Source organism: Ostrea edulis, chromosome 5 (assembly GCF_947568905.1).
Source record: "Ostrea edulis chromosome 5, xbOstEdul1.1, whole genome shotgun sequence".
NCBI classification, from domain to species: Eukaryota; Metazoa; Mollusca; class Bivalvia; order Ostreida; family Ostreidae; genus Ostrea; species Ostrea edulis.
In genome coordinates, this window is record NC_079168.1 from 16,493,502 (window position 1) to 16,512,169 (window position 18,668).

The 18,668-nt window shown below is 35.1% G+C and overlaps 1 protein-coding gene across 1 annotated transcript in view; it reads right to left on the reverse strand.

Moving 5' to 3' along the window:
* Window positions 1-18,668, reverse strand: part of LOC125651305 (uncharacterized) — a 167,723-nt gene that overhangs the window by 129,298 nt on the left and 19,757 nt on the right. Inside the window, 36 exon segments of the mRNA XM_056166812.1 lie at window positions 1,192-1,413; window positions 1,758-1,931; window positions 2,099-2,250; window positions 2,553-2,814; window positions 3,142-3,315; window positions 3,604-3,776; window positions 4,361-4,415; window positions 4,660-4,911; window positions 5,250-5,295; window positions 6,233-6,324; window positions 6,413-6,558; window positions 7,087-7,129; window positions 7,843-8,091; window positions 8,223-8,364; window positions 8,497-8,624; window positions 8,729-8,892; window positions 9,113-9,179; window positions 9,276-9,497; window positions 9,629-9,767; window positions 10,014-10,165; window positions 10,273-10,428; window positions 11,123-11,270; window positions 11,552-11,725; window positions 12,215-12,361; window positions 12,756-12,942; window positions 13,265-13,431; window positions 13,690-13,856; window positions 14,478-14,548; window positions 14,910-15,052; window positions 15,135-15,293; window positions 15,589-15,765; window positions 16,077-16,222; window positions 16,456-16,690; window positions 16,845-16,952; window positions 17,098-17,306; window positions 17,502-17,691. Coding sequence (XP_056022787.1) covers window positions 1,192-1,413; window positions 1,758-1,931; window positions 2,099-2,250; window positions 2,553-2,814; window positions 3,142-3,315; window positions 3,604-3,776; window positions 4,361-4,415; window positions 4,660-4,911; window positions 5,250-5,295; window positions 6,233-6,324; window positions 6,413-6,558; window positions 7,087-7,129; window positions 7,843-8,091; window positions 8,223-8,364; window positions 8,497-8,624; window positions 8,729-8,892; window positions 9,113-9,179; window positions 9,276-9,497; window positions 9,629-9,767; window positions 10,014-10,165; window positions 10,273-10,428; window positions 11,123-11,270; window positions 11,552-11,725; window positions 12,215-12,361; window positions 12,756-12,942; window positions 13,265-13,431; window positions 13,690-13,856; window positions 14,478-14,548; window positions 14,910-15,052; window positions 15,135-15,293; window positions 15,589-15,765; window positions 16,077-16,222; window positions 16,456-16,690; window positions 16,845-16,952; window positions 17,098-17,306; window positions 17,502-17,691 — 5,638 coding nt within the window.

The window sequence follows — 18,668 nt, forward strand, 5'->3', positions numbered from 1 at the left end:
ATTTGAAGAGAAAATCATATTCAATCACTTTGGACTTATTCATTTTCATGGGATCATGTTCCTTTCTATTTATAATTTCTCAGTGTACTTGGGTAGAAACTTTTAGTTATCTATAAGGCTGGCCCACCATATATATCTGAACCTTGCTTTAGAGTAACATGCACAGAACCATTACAATAAAATATATGAATTTTGGACATGGAGCCAAGTTCAGCATGCTTGTCCAGAGCTTCTAAACTGGAGTTAAAGCATATTGTAGTCCAACATTTTCCCCAATGTAGAAAGGGGGCATGGTCTGAACAGAACTGAAACATATGGATGTAATATATAATTTAGCTAAACTGTTGTCTTGCTGTTTCTGAATCCCTATCACAGGCCCATCATGACCCCAAAGACCATGATTTGAATAAAAACTTGAATGTACACTATAGGAAGATACACTATATGTGCATGTTGTTTTAAGCTGTACACCAGTTATTCTTGAGAAGAACTTTAAAACATTTTTCCCATACATCATAATATATTGTATTAATGCAATGTGTAATTCCATAACATTTTGAATCCTGGGGTCACAATTTCAAAAAACTCAAATCTAAACATGGAGATGCTTGCATATTAGTTTTGACAAATTGTACCCTTGTGGTTGTATCCAAATAATTTTCCTACAAATTCCTACATAAAATTATAAATACCCATTGTAGCCCTGACCTCTCCCCCATGTCAGGGGGTGAACACACTTAAGTCTACACTGAATGAGGTTGTTTGTGTATCAATTTGACATACATACACTGTACTGTTGTGTGAGAAGTACCATTATAAAGCTTTTCCCCTCTATGAAAATCTTTAAACCCTATTTCGGACCAATCTTGGTTCCAGGAATCATGATCTGAGGAAACTTGAATTTTGTTTATTTATTAAATGAAGCTTTTATTCTAGTTTTGGCTCTACATTCTATTCACAAACTTCAATCTATTTCATCTAATTAGGCGTTGATGCAAGTTTAGGTTGAAACTGACCAAATGGTTCTTGAAAAGATGTCAAAAATGTGAAAGATCATGACAACAAAAGACGGACATCTGACAAATTCAGATCAGAGGAGTACTTGATATTAAATTTAGTAACAAGATCATTTCTCATTTCATGTACTGTAAATACAAATGAATGTATTTTCAACATGGTAATGAATTTTACCCCAAAAGTTTTCAAAGTCTAGCAGTCCATACGAGAACGTTTTCTTCTCTATTCCACCAGAAATGACATAGCTACACCTGTCAAAGTGAAGGAAGAAGTGAAGATTCAGATTCAGGAGACTGAAGTCAACACAACAATCAATCCTGGTGCAGTTCTCAGTCAGGGCACACTTTACGTTGTGGAACGGAATCTCTGGCGGCACGACCCAATCCAACAGACACTCTACAAAAATTAACACTGCGTTCATCATCAGTTATTACAAAATCAATCTGCACTGCCATAAACAAATAGGAACAATTACACGCATACATGTAACTTATACTATTAAAGAGGAAAGATGCAAAGCATCATAAAAGGTCAAATTCAGCGTCTGATATTTTGCCTGTTTTTCACATCCCTTAACTTCTTTAAATCTACGTTATCTATTAAAAAGATCTAATACTTTAAAGAATTTCATCATGTCTATTTCCCATAAAAAAAAAAGAACTATAATATGCTCATGAATAAATATAGAAATGTGCTAAATGGTAATTAATTCCCGACAAATTGCCAGAATCAGCGCTCACCATTTTTCCATCCACGGACACTTGGAGAATACATTTTGCTGGCTGCATCACAGGGCGCATCAAGTAAAAACTTATCCACTCCTAGCTGTTGGATTAGCATGGTTTTGGCGCTATCCTTCAAGTCTTCCAGTGATGGAATCCCCATATTCTCCAACCAATTTGACATCGAGAAGTCTACAAAATAACCAGGAATATCCATTACACCTACACATGGTTCTGATTTTCACATCTCTACCTCAAGTTCCTACAAACTATCAGCACCACTGAGGTGTAATCTTACTAACAACTAGCAATTTTATTTTCACGTACTTTTTATAAGAATTTACGGGTAAAAAACATACTGAAATCTCCTGTTACTAGAGCTCTAATAGATGGCAGCTTTGTATTCGTTAACACTGGAATGTCAATGGAACACTTTCCTCCATCCAAACACACAGTTGCACGGGCATTGAAAACATAGACATTTTCATCAGTTATGGGTTTTATGCTGAATCTGGAAAAAAATTGTAGAAACAACTAATGAGAGTGGTTATTTTACAAAATGCACTATTACTGTCTTGTCAAATATCCCTGAAATGCATTTAAACATCACACATCTTTTTCTAAATATGGCAAAACTTCTATTCAAAATAAGATATTTGACTGTAAGCATTTTGTGTTGGCATTAAAAAAAAAAACCCTCAGGAGCTCATTCACACAGTGTCTCCTAGCGTTCAGTCAAATCAAGATAATTTCACTGCAAGAACACAAAAACTTGATTTTTACACTACAGCAAGCAGACCAAACTTCACTTACATAAACTTAATCAAATCTCCAGCAACCGACACTTTTATTTCATCTCCCCAAACATAGTTAATAAGTTTGATCTTTGTTTTCAAGTTCTCAAATCCATAGCTCAGTTCCAATTTGTCCAAATCCAAATTCAAGAACAGATGTAATCCTAATCCTAGAAATGGAATCTCTGCGCAGCATTCTATTCCTGTACAGTAGTCGGGAATGTAGCACGACATGGGATCGGGGATTTTGGAAGGCAAAAATGCAATGGATTTTGGGCAATCTATAGTGAGAAAATGATTGTGTGACAATTATAACAAGTCAAATATACAGATTATACATATATCTTTGGGTTTATTTATTTGATGAAGAAAATAGAAAACACTATAGATCCATAATCATTTCACAAATATACTGCACTTTAATGACAAAATCGCCAGTCAGTGTATAAATTCATGAGAACATAAAATATTGACCACTATTCCGCAGAGTAATTAAATCCATGTACATGTAAATTAGTTAAATATGAATAAAGCAAGATTTCAAAACCTAAATATAAATTACTTGTATATAATGAGGAATAGACAGTATTCAAAACAAAAGGTCGTACTATTGTGCAGTCCTTCCACGGATGGGATGTATGGTGATCGTGTTCTGTCACATTTGGGTTTCTGGAAGAAATTAGTCAGGTTCAGTTCCTCTAGCAGTAACATCTTTGCTCCTTCACCTAACTGTTCTCCAATGTTCAACGCTTTGTCTTTCAACCATTCGCCAATGGAAAAGTCTGAAATCGCAAATAAATATACAGAATTTGTAGTAACCTAAAAACCCAGGGGGTTTAGTTTTCAAAACAATATAGGCCTCATAAATTGATGTGTTTGATTTTACTCTTCCTATAATTATGAATTTAACTGAACATTTCCCCTTCGAAAAATTCTAGAAGCTTTAACATCACATTACTTTAAAAAAAATTTATACATGAGATTTTGAATTTGGTTGATTCTAATAATATTTTCTCAAAGATAAAGCTTATAACTGTACAATATTCAAGTCTCTGAACTTTAATACATACTTTTGAAGTTGATAAGAGCCCTCTGGTCACACACAGGGATTTCCTGGTTATGGAGTAAATGCAACCCTTTGTTGGATGGGATGCAGTACTTTTTCCCATCCATGGGTAGACAGATCATCACTTTGACGTCCACAATGAAACCTTTGTTTCCCTCCATCTGGTCAATTTTATATCTAAACATCACAATTTTTATGTTATCATTCATTTGTAAGATTGTAAATGGTTATTTTTGCATGTCATCATGGTTATGTTTATAATTGTATTGTGGCGTCGGTGGCCTAGTGGTTAGGCCGTCAGACCCTCAACCGAAAGGTCGTGGGTTCGAGTCCTGGCCGCGGCGGGGCTGACGTTGTGTCCTTGGGAAAGGCACTTTACATGAATTTCCTCACTCCACTCAAGTGTAAAAGGGTACCTGGCTATCGACAGTGAAATATATTGTTAAAATGTTAGTGCTCTAGCGCTTGTAATGGCAGCTTGCACTGTATACTTCCTAGGAGGCTGAGAAAGTTCTAGATTGATATAAGGTCTGCCGGGGTAATAATGTACATTGATTATTGTAAAGCGCTTTGAGCAGCATACGCTGGAAAAGGTGCTATATAAAACCAATCATTATTATTATTATTATTTATAATATCAAATACAACGGATATACGTGAGACAACTTAACTAATAAATTGACACAAATACAGATACAACATATCAATTCAAAACATTTCATGGGTATTGGCAGTGTTTTTATCTTTTAATGCTCACTTACATAATTTCAATTGGTGGAGGTTTTCCAGATCCAAGAACGAGAGATTTTTGTTTGCCTGGAAAATGAAAATACATGTACATACATGGGTATTCACAGACAGACAGACAGACACTGGCAGGTGGAAATACATACATAAGTAATGTACAGACAGATGGATGGTCAATGAATACATTTTTATCTATTAATCGTATGTTACTTTTAGATCACCAACTGAACACATTTTCTAGAAAATGTAAAATATATATTTTTAAAATCATACCCAAAGCGGTGATTAAATCGAGTTTCAATGAATTTCATACCAAACTCATACTGTAGAAGGCGGGTTTTCAGCAAAGTGCGAGTTCCAAAGCCAATGTCGATGGCAAAATCACACGGGTCCAGTTTAAACCAGAAGGGAATATTTTTTGTGACCTTGATATTTCCTAGAGGGATAGTAAAGGTCAAATCCAGGCTACAGTCTATTCCCCAGCAGTTGGGAGGCTGTACACAAGTCACCATGTGTCTAATGGCTGGGGGGAGGTACTTTCTGAAGTCAAAAGAAATTGGGCAATCTACAAAATAAAGAGTTTGATACATTTGACTTTTACATTATACAGTGAAACATGTTAATGACGTAGGTCTTGTTACAGGGAAACATGTTTATGACGTAGGTCTTGTTACAGTGAAGTCACAGAAATAATGAGGTTTAGATACTCCCAAATTCAAGAAAATGAGTGGAATACTATGTGCATATACACTGTAGTGAATTAGTTGTGAACTGATCCAACTGTTCACAAAATTATCATATTAAAAGCAAAAGTGGAATTAAGTGTTAATTCAAAGAAAACTTATCAAAAAAATATTATGACAAATTGAGTTTTAACACAAAATGAGCTGATTATAAACTCACTGTCTGGTCCTGGTGGTAGATGCACTGGTCCTGATTTGAATACCATCTAAAACATATTGAAAATACATGCATACACACATCATCACAACAGAATCAAATGATCCATGGTACCTCCAACTCTCCATGATACTGTATACGTGGATATTTCCCTGTGTTGTTAATTACAAGTATTTCCTTTGCAACATTTGATAAATTGCTTCACTATGGGAATAGTACAAATGGGGTAATTTACAAAAAAATCAGGATATTGCGTATTTCATGTAGATAACCCCCACACGTAAATTTCCATGTTTACAGTAGTCTATTGATTTAGAGCTATGCTGCTGAGCAAGTTACCATTACCATCAACAATGGCATCATGTAAAGAAAAGGTCATAGGGAACAGTGTTCTCACCACTACTACTGTAGGACCCTGGTGAACCACCACTGTAATCCCAGTGTTCTATCACCACCACAACCAACACCACTACGATAGGACCCTGGTGTACCCCCCACTGTAATCCCAGTGTTCTATCACCACCACCACCACTACTGTAGGACCCTGGTGACCCCCCCCCCCCCTTCCCCTGCCCCCACTGTAATCTCAGTGCTTCCAATTCAGAACCTGTTGTGTGTTTCTGGGGTGATTTTGTTTTTGCTAATAAAGATGTATGCTCCTGAAATTTGCACAACAATTTGTGTATATCAACAATTTGTGTAAGTCTTATAAATCTTCCTGTGTTTTTTATTAGAATTTTAATCTAACATCATACTGCATTTGGTACTCCTTACTGTATTATTTCAAATCCAGATACTTTAAGTTTACTACACTATATATATACAATATTTTGACAGGACTATACTTTTCAATGGATGCATTTTACTGTAGAAGGAAATGGTCATTTCAATTATACAATTTTCTATTTCATGCTTTCTATTTGTGATTTCTTTTACATCAGTCTAAACACACCAATACATGACAACTATTCAACAAGCATACTCACATCAAGATCAAATTTTTTCAACACAAGTTCAAATGCTTCCTCCGTCATTTTTCCTCCAATTGTTTGTAATAAACCACTAAATGACCCGCCACCTTCAAAATACAAGTAAGTGTACAATCATGTACATTCTGAATCTAATAAGGAGCAAGCTGTATTTTTCATGCTGTTTTCTTTAAATACCTGGAAGGACAAATTCTCCACAGAGAGGAATTGGAATTTTGACGTCATTCAGGAAATATTTATCCAGAAAGCATTCTCCTGCACAAATCTTCAACCCAAAACTTACAAGAAATACGCCCTCATCTACATTCCGGTCTATTTTATACCTACAATAAGGAAAATGTGTAACGGAGTATCAACTTGAAGATTTTTTTTAATGTAAACAATATTTCATTTAAAAATAAAACAAACATAGGACTGTATATATCCATTCCATTTTTAAAAAACCAAATTTCATGAAAAAGAGATAAACAAATACTTCTATTGTTCGAAGTTTAACATATATGCAGTATTACAAAGTAACCAACATCCCCCTAAAGTTAATGCATTACTCGATGTTCCATTTCAAACTTGGGCAACTTCAGCATATCTAGTATACTGAGGACTTTTTCTGTGATCTCTTTATTCTGACATCATTTCAGAATTATATATGATTTGATGAAGGAAATCATCTACATATACATAAACCATTAAGATCCACAGATCAAAGTCCTTATTTCACTTGGTGGCAATCTATAAGAGCTGAATGTCAAAGAAAAATCAGGTAAGTGTTAAGTATCTTCTGCATGCAATGAAAGAACAGATGTATGCCATCTAACAATGGAAGCAAACTGACGACAAAAAATCCCACTTACATGACAATGACGTGTTCTGAAATTTCTGCTGTTTCATCCGTTCCTACAACAGGTTTAGTACATTGTATATACATGGTCTACTCTAGTCATGCTCATCCACATGTATCAAAAATACTAGAGAGGAAGGAAAGAAGTTTAAGCAATTGTTATATTAGCAATGTCTCAATTTCAACAACTTAGCAATGTCTCAATATCCACAACTTTATATTTACATTTCCAATGTTTTCACTTTTTGATATCTCTACAAATTGTAATGATAGCCATTTCTTCTTGGATGTGTTGCAGTTGTGAACAATGTGCGTACGAATCTTGATAAATATAGTATCTATTCTAATGGTTGTGAATTACGAATGAAATGAAAGTAGAATGTAAATATAAGAAATAAATTTCATATTTGAAAATACATGAGGATATGAACTACAACACTTCACGCAGACTTACTTTCAGCACTTCATGAAGTACACCAGCATGAAATATCGCAGTTCATACCCTCATGTATTTTCGAAGATGAATTTTATTTTTTAAATGAATTTCTTGAGAATAGAATGATTAAACTGTTGGCTACTTTAATTATTTTTAACATATAGCAGTACATATAAATTTGTTTAATGAAATATCAAATAGAAAACACATAATCATGCAGACATCGTCAACGAGGAAGTACACATATGTGCATCTGATGTCAATTTTACAAATATTCAGAATATCCACAAATCTAAATCATTATAATACAGTATGTAAGTTCACAAAACATACCCCACTCATAACTCAGTAGAACCTTTGTGTAGGAATACCCCTCAAATGCAACTTGAAAGACAAAACTACAAGGATCTAATTCCACATAAGCTCGAAGTGTTTTGGTGTAGGTTTGTCCCAGTATAGGTACTGTAATGTCTGCCCAAGCATCCAGTCTCATACAGTCATCTTGTATTGCATAATAAAGAAGTTTTCCAAGTTGTCCATTGATCTGAGGTAGAGTTAAATGGTGCCCAAGGAGTGTGCAGGCTGACAAAACAACAAAATAATTCTTCATACAAATAAATTTGTAACACGGATACAGTTCAGTATAACAATTACTGAGTTTCCTAAAATATAAGCAAAAGTACGAATGTACATATTCACCAATTCACACTTACACAAGTCATCTTTCCACAACCTCTCATTCAGAGTGTCTCTGTTTCCACCTGTCGATAAATTCCTGGACATTAACGTTGCTTTTATTTGTCCCAGTGTCATTTTCTCTGGTCTTGGAGAGGGATCGCTATCGAGCAGTATTTCCTAAAAGTAATTGTTACAGAAAAGAAATTGTGACATTAAAAGATTCATGTTTAAATCAGATTTCATAAAAGAAATATATTTACGTAGAGGATATAAAATCGTTCTCGAATCCTTCTGCTGATTATACCTTACCTTAGGAATGTGAAGCAACTTCAGAAATTCGTCCACGAGTTCTGAGACAACCAGTTTTGTTAGGGCTTTCCCTTGTTCCTTTATTCTTTTCATGAGTGCTTCCTTGTCAAACAACTTTGTAAAATTCACTGAAATAGCCCAAAAGAAATATTAAAGAAGAAATGAATAGCACATAATATACATTGCAATGGATGTTTCTAAAGTCTGTTTTCACATGCAGGAGAAATCTTACACTTTGGCCACACAAACGTGCCATCTGGCAGACAAGTAGGTATTGGCAGGACTGCATTGTCCAGCAGATTTAGAAACAGAATGCAGTCATCAATGTCTTCATAACTACAAAAGCCTACACCAAATGTAGCCAGGGCTGCCTCCTCTCCTTTAGTGATACTGTACCTATACAAAAGTCAAATCTGCACAGTCAGTCATTTGCAAGATGAACAATACATAGAAGTTTTCATTCCTTAAAAGTTCATGGAAACACTAGACAGTTTTATGTGTTCAACAAAGAGCACATATTCAAATAAATATGTTCATTTGTTTTCAATGTGACATAATGTCTGTTCTTTTCACGTTATCATTTGCTAAAATTTCTAATTTTCTACATCAATCTTACTTCACAATCAATTCAATGCCACCCATAAGATCAATTTTGATTCCTGTTCGAAGTTCATTTTCAAAACCTGAAAGAAAATATGAAAAGAAAACGGAAAGTTTTTACCAACATACTGTGCAACTCACTCTAGATATAAACTGTCTCTGAGGTATGTGTGACTTACCATCAAAGTTCAGACTGCCTTTAATTTTGATTGTGTAGTTATACTTGTCAAACGCCATTGCAAACTGCATCGGATCAGAGCATGGATCAAATCTGGCCCAAAACTTGAAGACTTTGAGAAACACAGCAAGTTTGACATTGATGCAGCATTCCACTCCCAAACAGTAAGTATCAAACGTGCAGTAAACATTCTTTGGCATTGTGAATGACATCAGTGGGCAGCCTGCAATTACAGAATATAACTAGTCATATCTCGTTTCTTATTCTGAATCTCGCACAGTAACAGACATCCTAACTTTAAAAACTGGCTTTAAATAAAACCAATGTTACATGTCCATGAAACATCAGACATACTCTGGTCCAGTTCCAGAAGTTTTGCTACCATGTCTTCTCTCGAGCCTGAAGCATCTTTGCCCCTCTCTATCAGTTCATTCATAAGCTGGTCTTCAGTCATCTCATGGGGACTAACACAGGGCTTGTTTTCTATGAGTTCCTGAGTAAACACAAAATGCTTAGAAGTTTTTCTTGACACACTAAGCACTACATATATTTACATTCTAAGTACTTGAGAAATCAATGTCTGTTTTTCTATCTGTAAATTTTCTTTGATTTTCTAAACTCCACACCATATTTGGTGCTGTCTGTCACTCTAATGAATGTACACAACTGAAAAATTCTTGGAGTGCAGATTACACTAAGTACATGATGAACTATGAATTTCTGACACGAGCTTCCATACTTTGATGGTGATCATCACTCTGGCCATCGCTTCTTTACTTTTCACCATTCCTAGCTTGTCCAAGAACTCAATGATGGTTCCAAATTTAAGTCGCCGAATGTTGAACTTCTGCAAGAATTTGTCTGCTGCTTTCAGTAGTTTCGAAAAGAATCCTATCAAAACAGAAAATTTAATCCACTTAAATTCATTAAGATGATCCAATGCTCTGATATCGTCAATGGATATTCTAAAGCCCACATTTTTCGATGATTTTCCCCACCTTTTCCTTCCGCTGCTGGGGCAGCTGTTGTGGTGGTGGTGACTGGAGCATTGGATCCCAAGAGAGCAGGACACATATCCTCTTGTTCATCGATGTTTAAGACATCCGAGTTTGTAGACTGATCTTGAACAGCATTGTAAGCACTGTCTGGGTCGTCTATTGAAATTGTGAATTTCAAAGTTGTAATTCATCTTACAGTAATTGCTGCCAATTCTTTTCTCTCTTTCAAAGGTATATAAAAGATAAAGGCCTAATTTTGGCCCCTAAAAACATGGAACCTTAAATTCTTGTCTGACGAAACTAAAAATAACAACCTTTTCTTGCACCATCTCTTGTAATTTGATGTCAGAAATGAAGCATTTTCTCATATGTCATAATTTTTGTTTTACTATTTAGTGGAGAATCTTATTCTTCAAACCATGAGTTCATTAGAGAACAAGATTAGATTCTTTAAAAGATGCATGTACATGTGCAATAACACTATGAATTATCTTGCCTTAATTTGCAGGAAGGAAAATTGTACAGCAATGAGCACTTTCACATAAAAAAATTTTTTTAAAAAGGGGGGAGGGGCATTTATGTCATACCTAAGGAACATTATGTCAGAATATTACCTAAACACTCTCCATCAAAATAAACTAAACTTTGCTTCAAAAGCTGAAAGTCAATTTAAGGTGGACAACCCCCCAGCATTCATAACTCCATAGCAGGTTCAGTGCCATGTTGGATGCTGTGTAATAAACTTTTATATGAAGCCAGAGATAACATGACAAACTGACAACACATGTGTAAGTATCAGTTCTGCTAATTATTACAGTGTCTGTGACAACAGAGAATATTCTAAAATCACCTTTAATATCTACTGAGAAGTCAGGGTCAAATGAAGAAGGCAGGTCGGGTATTTCAGCAGCCACGTCAGTGTTTTCCAGTGTGGGGTCATTATTCTCCGGTTGTTGGCCACCAAACCCAACAATAACTCCTGCAGCAAGCGTTTCATCCTTTTACACAAAAAATAAATTAATTCCCAATTCAGGATTAATAATGCTGTTTTGTACAAATCATTCAACACAATGTGCTGATTTTCTCCATACTTTCTAGATTATATTCTGTTCACTCCATTTCAATAATTCTTGTATTTTCAAGACAAGTTCAATGATAGTATAACTATCAGTGTGATATTGAATCCTAAACAGTTCTTTATCTGCTTTTAACTATTTTGCAATCATTCTGATTAAGATATTATAAACATGGACATTTATACAAGTATAATGAAACCTACCATCAACACCAGTTTGTAATCATCACATTCTTGTTTCCATTCAGGCATGGTGACAGGTTTAAATTCCAAATACTTTGTCGGGTCAATATAGTCATCATCTTTTTTAAATGACAGATGTATGTGATTTTTACACTTTGATTGCTTTGCTGTTCCAATTGGTTGGCCTGCTTCAAACTAAACCAATGAATACACATAATAAATACTGTTCAGATTAAATCAAATTAAGCCAATATATATCTCAGTTAGTGGTACACTGTATACAAGTGTATTTCATAAATCTAACATGTATCTATGGCAGATCCAGATATTCACAAGACTTTTTCATTGCAAGATTGGTATTGTTGATTAACTTTCACAGATGACTTGCGATATCAGGTCAGAAGACATGATCACTTTTTAATCCAATATACAATCGTATATCAAGCATTGAAATATACAATAGTTTTCTAACTTGCATATCTAATCTTATAGATGAGAAAAACAAATGCATAATTATGAATAATTGTTTATATTGTAACAGGAAGGGAGAAAATGCAACGGACCAGACCGGGATTCGAACCCGGGCCCCCTGAATCTCTAGTCAGGTGCTCTACCAACTGAGCTAACTGGCCACCGGTGATCGAACCCGGCTGACCGCTACAATATTATAGCTATAAGACTTACAGTTCTAGGTTCCTCTTCCTCTATATTAGATTTGGCCTCAATATTTGTGATGTAAATGATGGTCCCTTTCAAAGATCCTCCCTGTACCACCAATTTTACTGTGTCACCATCTTCTTTTGTTATGTCTCCAGCAAATGGAGCAACAATCTGCAAGGCATTTCATAATATAGTGTCACTCTAATGAACCATACTTATTGCAATCAGATGTCTGCAACTTGTGCAAGAAGTTCATCAACAGATTTTGCAATTATTATGAAAAATAGATCCTGTGCTGTCTAAACAAATATTGTGACAGTGTTTGGCATCAAGTCTGTCCAGTTTACAACAAATTTTACTGAAAAGTAATTACCCCCCCCCCCCAACCTGAACTCCTATGAATTCCTTATATCATATTTCATAAACTGCATTGTCATGCAGTCTGTAAACGTGGGTCTCTTCAGTCTGACTCTTGACAACAGATTAAGACTCAGTCTGACAAATCAAATTATCATTATTAAATTACACCACAAATTACAGTAAGGCTACAGAAAAAGATACACACGGATTGTCCACTTTGTATGACAATGTCCACGCCTGTGTGAGGGTAATCTGAATGTCCATTGCCGAGGCTGGAGGGATACTCTCCACTACCACTACACTGGTCATCCTTCTCTCTGCGAGTGGTGGGAAAACTACCATGTGTTCGTGTTCCAAACAGGGAGTCTATTATTCCCCTTGCTGTTTCATATCTTAAAAAGAAAATGGTTTCATTTCTACAGTTAGATTACAAATTATTTGATATCCAAAACAAAAAACAAATGATTTTCTATACAATCAGACCACAGATAAAAAAAATATGGGGAAAAACAGTTTTCTACACAGTTAGATGACAAATTATCGAATCCATTTCAACAATGATTCATACTTAATTCATTGTGGTACATTTCATTGTACCTTTGAAATCCATTGGTGTTAATAACTATTCCTAACAACTTAAGAAATCGATAATCATGTTGTTTCTTTTTCTGTCAAAAGCTGCTGAAGAGAAACATACACCTTATATGTACTCACCCTTCCTTCAGAATATTATAGGCATCCTTCACAGACTTGATTATCTTGAAGACTTTTCCATATTTGTTAATAAATGTATCAGCCATTCCTATCAAACCTTGAAACGGATCCATCAATTCTTTCTTGGTTGTGTTCAGTAGATCTATTACTTCTTGTTTCACAGATTGCTGAAAAACACATCAAATTTTTGTACTTATAAGAATACATACAGTATATAATATTATGATATCAGATTTCCAAATTTATATCAACCTTTTCAGCCATTTTAAAATAGATCTTCCACACTGAGGAAGAAATCCTTAAGATGTGGAATTTCTTTAACAATCCCTCAGCAAATTACCATCCTTTTTCATACTGCATCTACACCTAACTATCTGTATCCAACTGAGAGCTCAAAAGTATATCTGATAGACAAGAATTGTTACCATGGAGAACTTTCCCTTGGAAAACTTCATCACAGCATCTTCTCCTTCTTCCACTTTCTCGTTGATCCATTTTGTGCCTGCTGTTTTTAGACTATCAAATGCTTTCATAGCTAGAGTACTGTATTCCGAAATTAATGCTGCTACATCAAACCAGTATGGCTTGTCATCTGCAACATCAAATCATAAAAAATAAAATAGTAGTCACTACAATCTCACCTTTCCGTCAACAAAAGAGATGTATTCCATTTTGGACGATGTCATGAAGTGATCTAATTTGTAGCTCTATCAGGAAACAATAATCTGAGCCATAGTAAAATAGAAATAAAGTGCTTGTTTCCGTGGATGTTGCGAAATGACCTCCTCAGTCTCGAATTGTTGTTTTAAATATAAAAGCTTTGGCTTTTATATTTCAATACTACAACAACCTCATAGGTTATCATGCAACATCCACAGAAACTTGTACTTTATTTCTTAAATCAAAATCCAATATATTACACACATCTTCAATACCCTTACAAATATAATCTGCCAAAAACAGCATTATTTCCAATGCACCGTTTACACAATACACAGTATTTTGAAGAGGGTCTCTTCAAAGCCATATCTACAATCATTAGAGTAAAGTTTAGAGAATGGGTATGGATGCTTTATGAAAAATCCCATGTTGTCATTTTATAGAAATGAAAAATGTCTACATGTTCTTGTCTGGGATATCACCTCAGTCTGAGTGGTAGGTTTTACAATGAGCTTCCAGGATACACAATCCACACACAAATACTAAAGATTACCTCTCATGAAGAAACAAGCATCCTGAATTTTGTCTTTCTGCTCCAGAACAATTTTTACAGCTTGATAAATCCTATAACATGAGAAAAGGTTTGTTACAGTATAATTTACCTCCATCAGGATCTATTTATGCAGTGGATACGTTAATGTTCCAAACTAGTAATAAAAATTAGGTTGTCCCTGTTTTGAATTCCTAGTGAGGAGTAGTGGAACTTGAAAACACCACCTTCAGATTTTTCTGATGGTGTTGAGGGCGAAATGAATTTGAATGGGTACAAATGAGAATACCGTATCAAAGAAAATCTAAGCCTTTAAACAGATGTGATAAAAATCTACTAAATATTTGGTGCTAATTTCAATGAAATAAAACTTTTGAAAATGGTTCTTATATCAAAATTACAAAATTAATAACCAACAAGTATGGAAAAACTTGCCTGAAAATACTTCCTCCAATTTTCATCAATGATTCTTTCGGGTTTTTCAAGATTTTTTTAAAAGCATCTATTATATCTTTCACAGCATTGAATATAGCTTTGCCTTGTTGTGGAATAACAACATTGATTGCTTGTTCAATTTCCTGAATAAAAAAAGCAAAAGACCATCAACATTGTAAAATGAAAACTGGGGAGAATTTGTTTGACTAGGATACATGTACGTACATGTACAAATCCCATCACATCTGTTTTGATGTCATTAAATAACTTGGTCACTTTATGAACAAAGTTGATAACTGGCTGGAACTCTGTGGGCAGATCTGCTGGGTCAAAACTTCCAATCTTTTTCATTGCCGAGGATGCAACTTCTCTCAGTTTTAAAACCTAAATGTCAAAGAATTGATTAATTTAGGTAAATACTTGTATTCAGCATGTTTTAAAAAGAGATGCTTAATTTAGCTTTTGTTCTATTTATGTATACTCTCCTGTGTGATGTCTGTATATACCATATTTATGTTATTCTGCTTCTGATGAGACGTTTGGGTCAAGGATAATAAAGAACTTGAACTATACAAAAATCATTCTTAAGCATACCACAAAATACATGTGTATGTAGTATTAAAAAGTTAGAAGAGGGTTCCAGAGATCTTATTCTGATTAACACTATTCTGAATATAACCTTCTGTGGCAAACTGGCAATGGCATGAATCAGTTCACTGATGATGTCCTTTAAGTTCAGACGTCCAGATATAATGTCTTTGAAGAGTTGAACTCCACTCTTGATTCCATCCACGATTTCTTTCAACTTTTTGGAGAAATTGGCTGCCAACTTTATAATTTTCTTCATGTCATTCCCCTGAAATGTCATAGATACAAGACTAAAACGGAAATTAAGTTTGTATCCATCAATACTATTTTCCCTCCAAATGTGAATGAATAATCATTTCTTCACTTTAAGAGCAAAATTCAAAATTCATGTGCAATGCATTTCATAGAGTCTGCTGTGTCCCTGTTTCATAGAAATACAACAGATACACATGAATCTACAGAAATTTACAAATCTTTTTAAAATCCACTGTAGAATTAATGCACTACACACAACACATACTGTACCTGTAGAATTATTGTACTACACTGTACCTGTAGAATTATTGCACTACACTATACCTGTAATATGTTGATGCTGTACTCAGCTCCTCCTTTAAAACAAACTCTAGCCAGGAAAAACTCTATATTTTTACCAATGAAGCCGAGATGGACTCTGGCATACGCCTCATCGTGAACTTTTACTTTTACATGTCCATGTGTGGGGGCTATATAAAAACACAACATAATCCCAGCAATAAATATATTTAAAAAATGTCAAAGGGAAGATTAAAATAATGATGAACATTAATTAAAGTACATGAATTCTCTCAACTGCCCATACTTTAAACAAAACTTGGTAACAATGATATTAACAAGAGTAAACACTATGAATTCTGAGAAAGTCCATACATGTACACCAGGAGGAGAGAGATCAACACCGAATAAAAGAGCCACTTACCAACAACTAAATCCAGCAGATTCATCATGATTACACCAAATGATGCCCCAATACTTTTAGATCCTATCAACTTCTGCCAGTCCACACTTGGTGCTTCCAGTCTAAACTTCAGCCCGTCCCAAATGCTTCTTCTTGACCTACGATGACCATGGGTGAGATCCATCACGTCAATCCCAGCATCATATGGATCTATCATTACTGTTCCATTTGCTGTAGTTTCACTATAAAAATAGAAGTAAAATGTATCCAACTCTGGACAATAAAGTGCAACCATCAGAAAAGGACGTTAGAAGGTTTAGAAAGAATAACACTGGAGTTGTCTCTTCTTTGCAATGCATACTGTATGTTCTAAGAACATCTTGCAGTGACTCTGAACCTAACCTATTCATTGGAGCTATCATTTTGCCTTTAGGGTGTCCCATGTACAAAAGAGCAGCTTCATAACGAACAGATTGGTCCTCATCAAACAAAGCCGAGTACAGCAAGGTGTCAGCGGCCTGTAACCACAATCACAGATTTAAACTCCACGTGAAAGGAGTTCTTATAAATGCTCATGTATCTCAGTCATTTAATCAAAGCGTGTACATCTAACAGTGCTTCTATTAACAGATAGACTTGAATTGACAGCATTATAATCATTACATGTTGATGTTCATATTTCCTTAGTGCATGACATCCAGCTCTTTTGATCCACTGTGAGTTGGAACTGTTGATGTGAGAGATAATGAAATCGTAGGACTCATCCATCCTGGCATTCCCAAGTGTCTCCAACAAAACGACCTTGTGGTGGTCATGAGATTCTTTTTCCCTCTCTGTCATCACTGCTCTCCTCTTCCTGTACTCATACGGGTCTAAACGAATATCAACGTCAAACAAAACACAATTCTCACAGTACACAATTACTGATAGATTTTTAATAGATTCCATACAAATGCCTCTAAAACCACCTGTCTGCTGATCAATCTCATGTACACTCAATTTTCTCTGAATTAAATGTACATTTGATAAAGTCTTTTATTATACATATACTCTGAAAATAGATTTACCATGCATGCCCAGTGCAGAATGTAACCATGCAACTGTTCTCCTTGCTCGATGAACATTTCCCTCTTTTGCGAGCTTATGGTTTACAGCACCTAGAGCTAACAGGCATCGACTGTGGGTATCTTTGTCATAAAATTCTTTAGGAAACTTTTCTTTATGAAAGACGGCATCTTCTAAAACTTGCAGTAGTACCTGTTTAAATTGATCAGTACCATCAATGAAAAAGCATTATTTATAAATTATGATCAATATCAAAAAGTATCCAGTGCCAAACCAATGTTAGTATTTTTATATGTATGCATGCACACATACAGCCATAGGCATGGGGAATCAGACAACTTGGACACATACATACAAATTTGCAAAGCAAGGCTATATACAACCAACAATCTTCAAAAGCAATAATTGAGTCTAGATTTCTACTTCCAGAAAGCAGGCAAATAATTCTTAAAATGAGCATCAACTCCAAAATGCTGACAACTTACCACTTTGCATCACAGTCAAAATTTACACCAGTCATGTTTTGATATCAAATGAATATACTCAAACCTGCTTCAGTTAAATTTACCAATTTGAAACTTTCTATATCTAAGTGTAGTTTAGTGCATTTTTAAATCATATTACTTCAGATCAGAATATATCACACAAATACTGGAACTAACACAGCACAGGACTTACATGTAACAGATCTAACACAGCACAGGACTTACATGTAACAGATCTAACACAGCACAGGACTTACATGTAACAGACCCCACACAGCACAGGACTTACATGTAACAGATCTAACACAGCACAGGACTTACATGTAACAGACCCCACACAACACAGGACTTACATGTAACAGATCTAACACAGCACAGGACTTACATGTAACAGATCTAACACAGCACAGGACTTACATGTAACAGATCTAACACAGCACAGGACTTACATGTAACAGACCCCACAAAACACAGGACTTACATGTAACAGATCTAATACAGCACAGGACTTACACGTAACAGATCTAACACAGCACAGGACTTACATGTAACAGACATAATACAGCACAGGACTTACATGTAACAGATCTAACACAGCACAGGACTTACATGTAACAGATCTAACACAGCACAGGACTTACATGTAACAGATCTAACACAGCACAGGACTTACATGTAACAGAT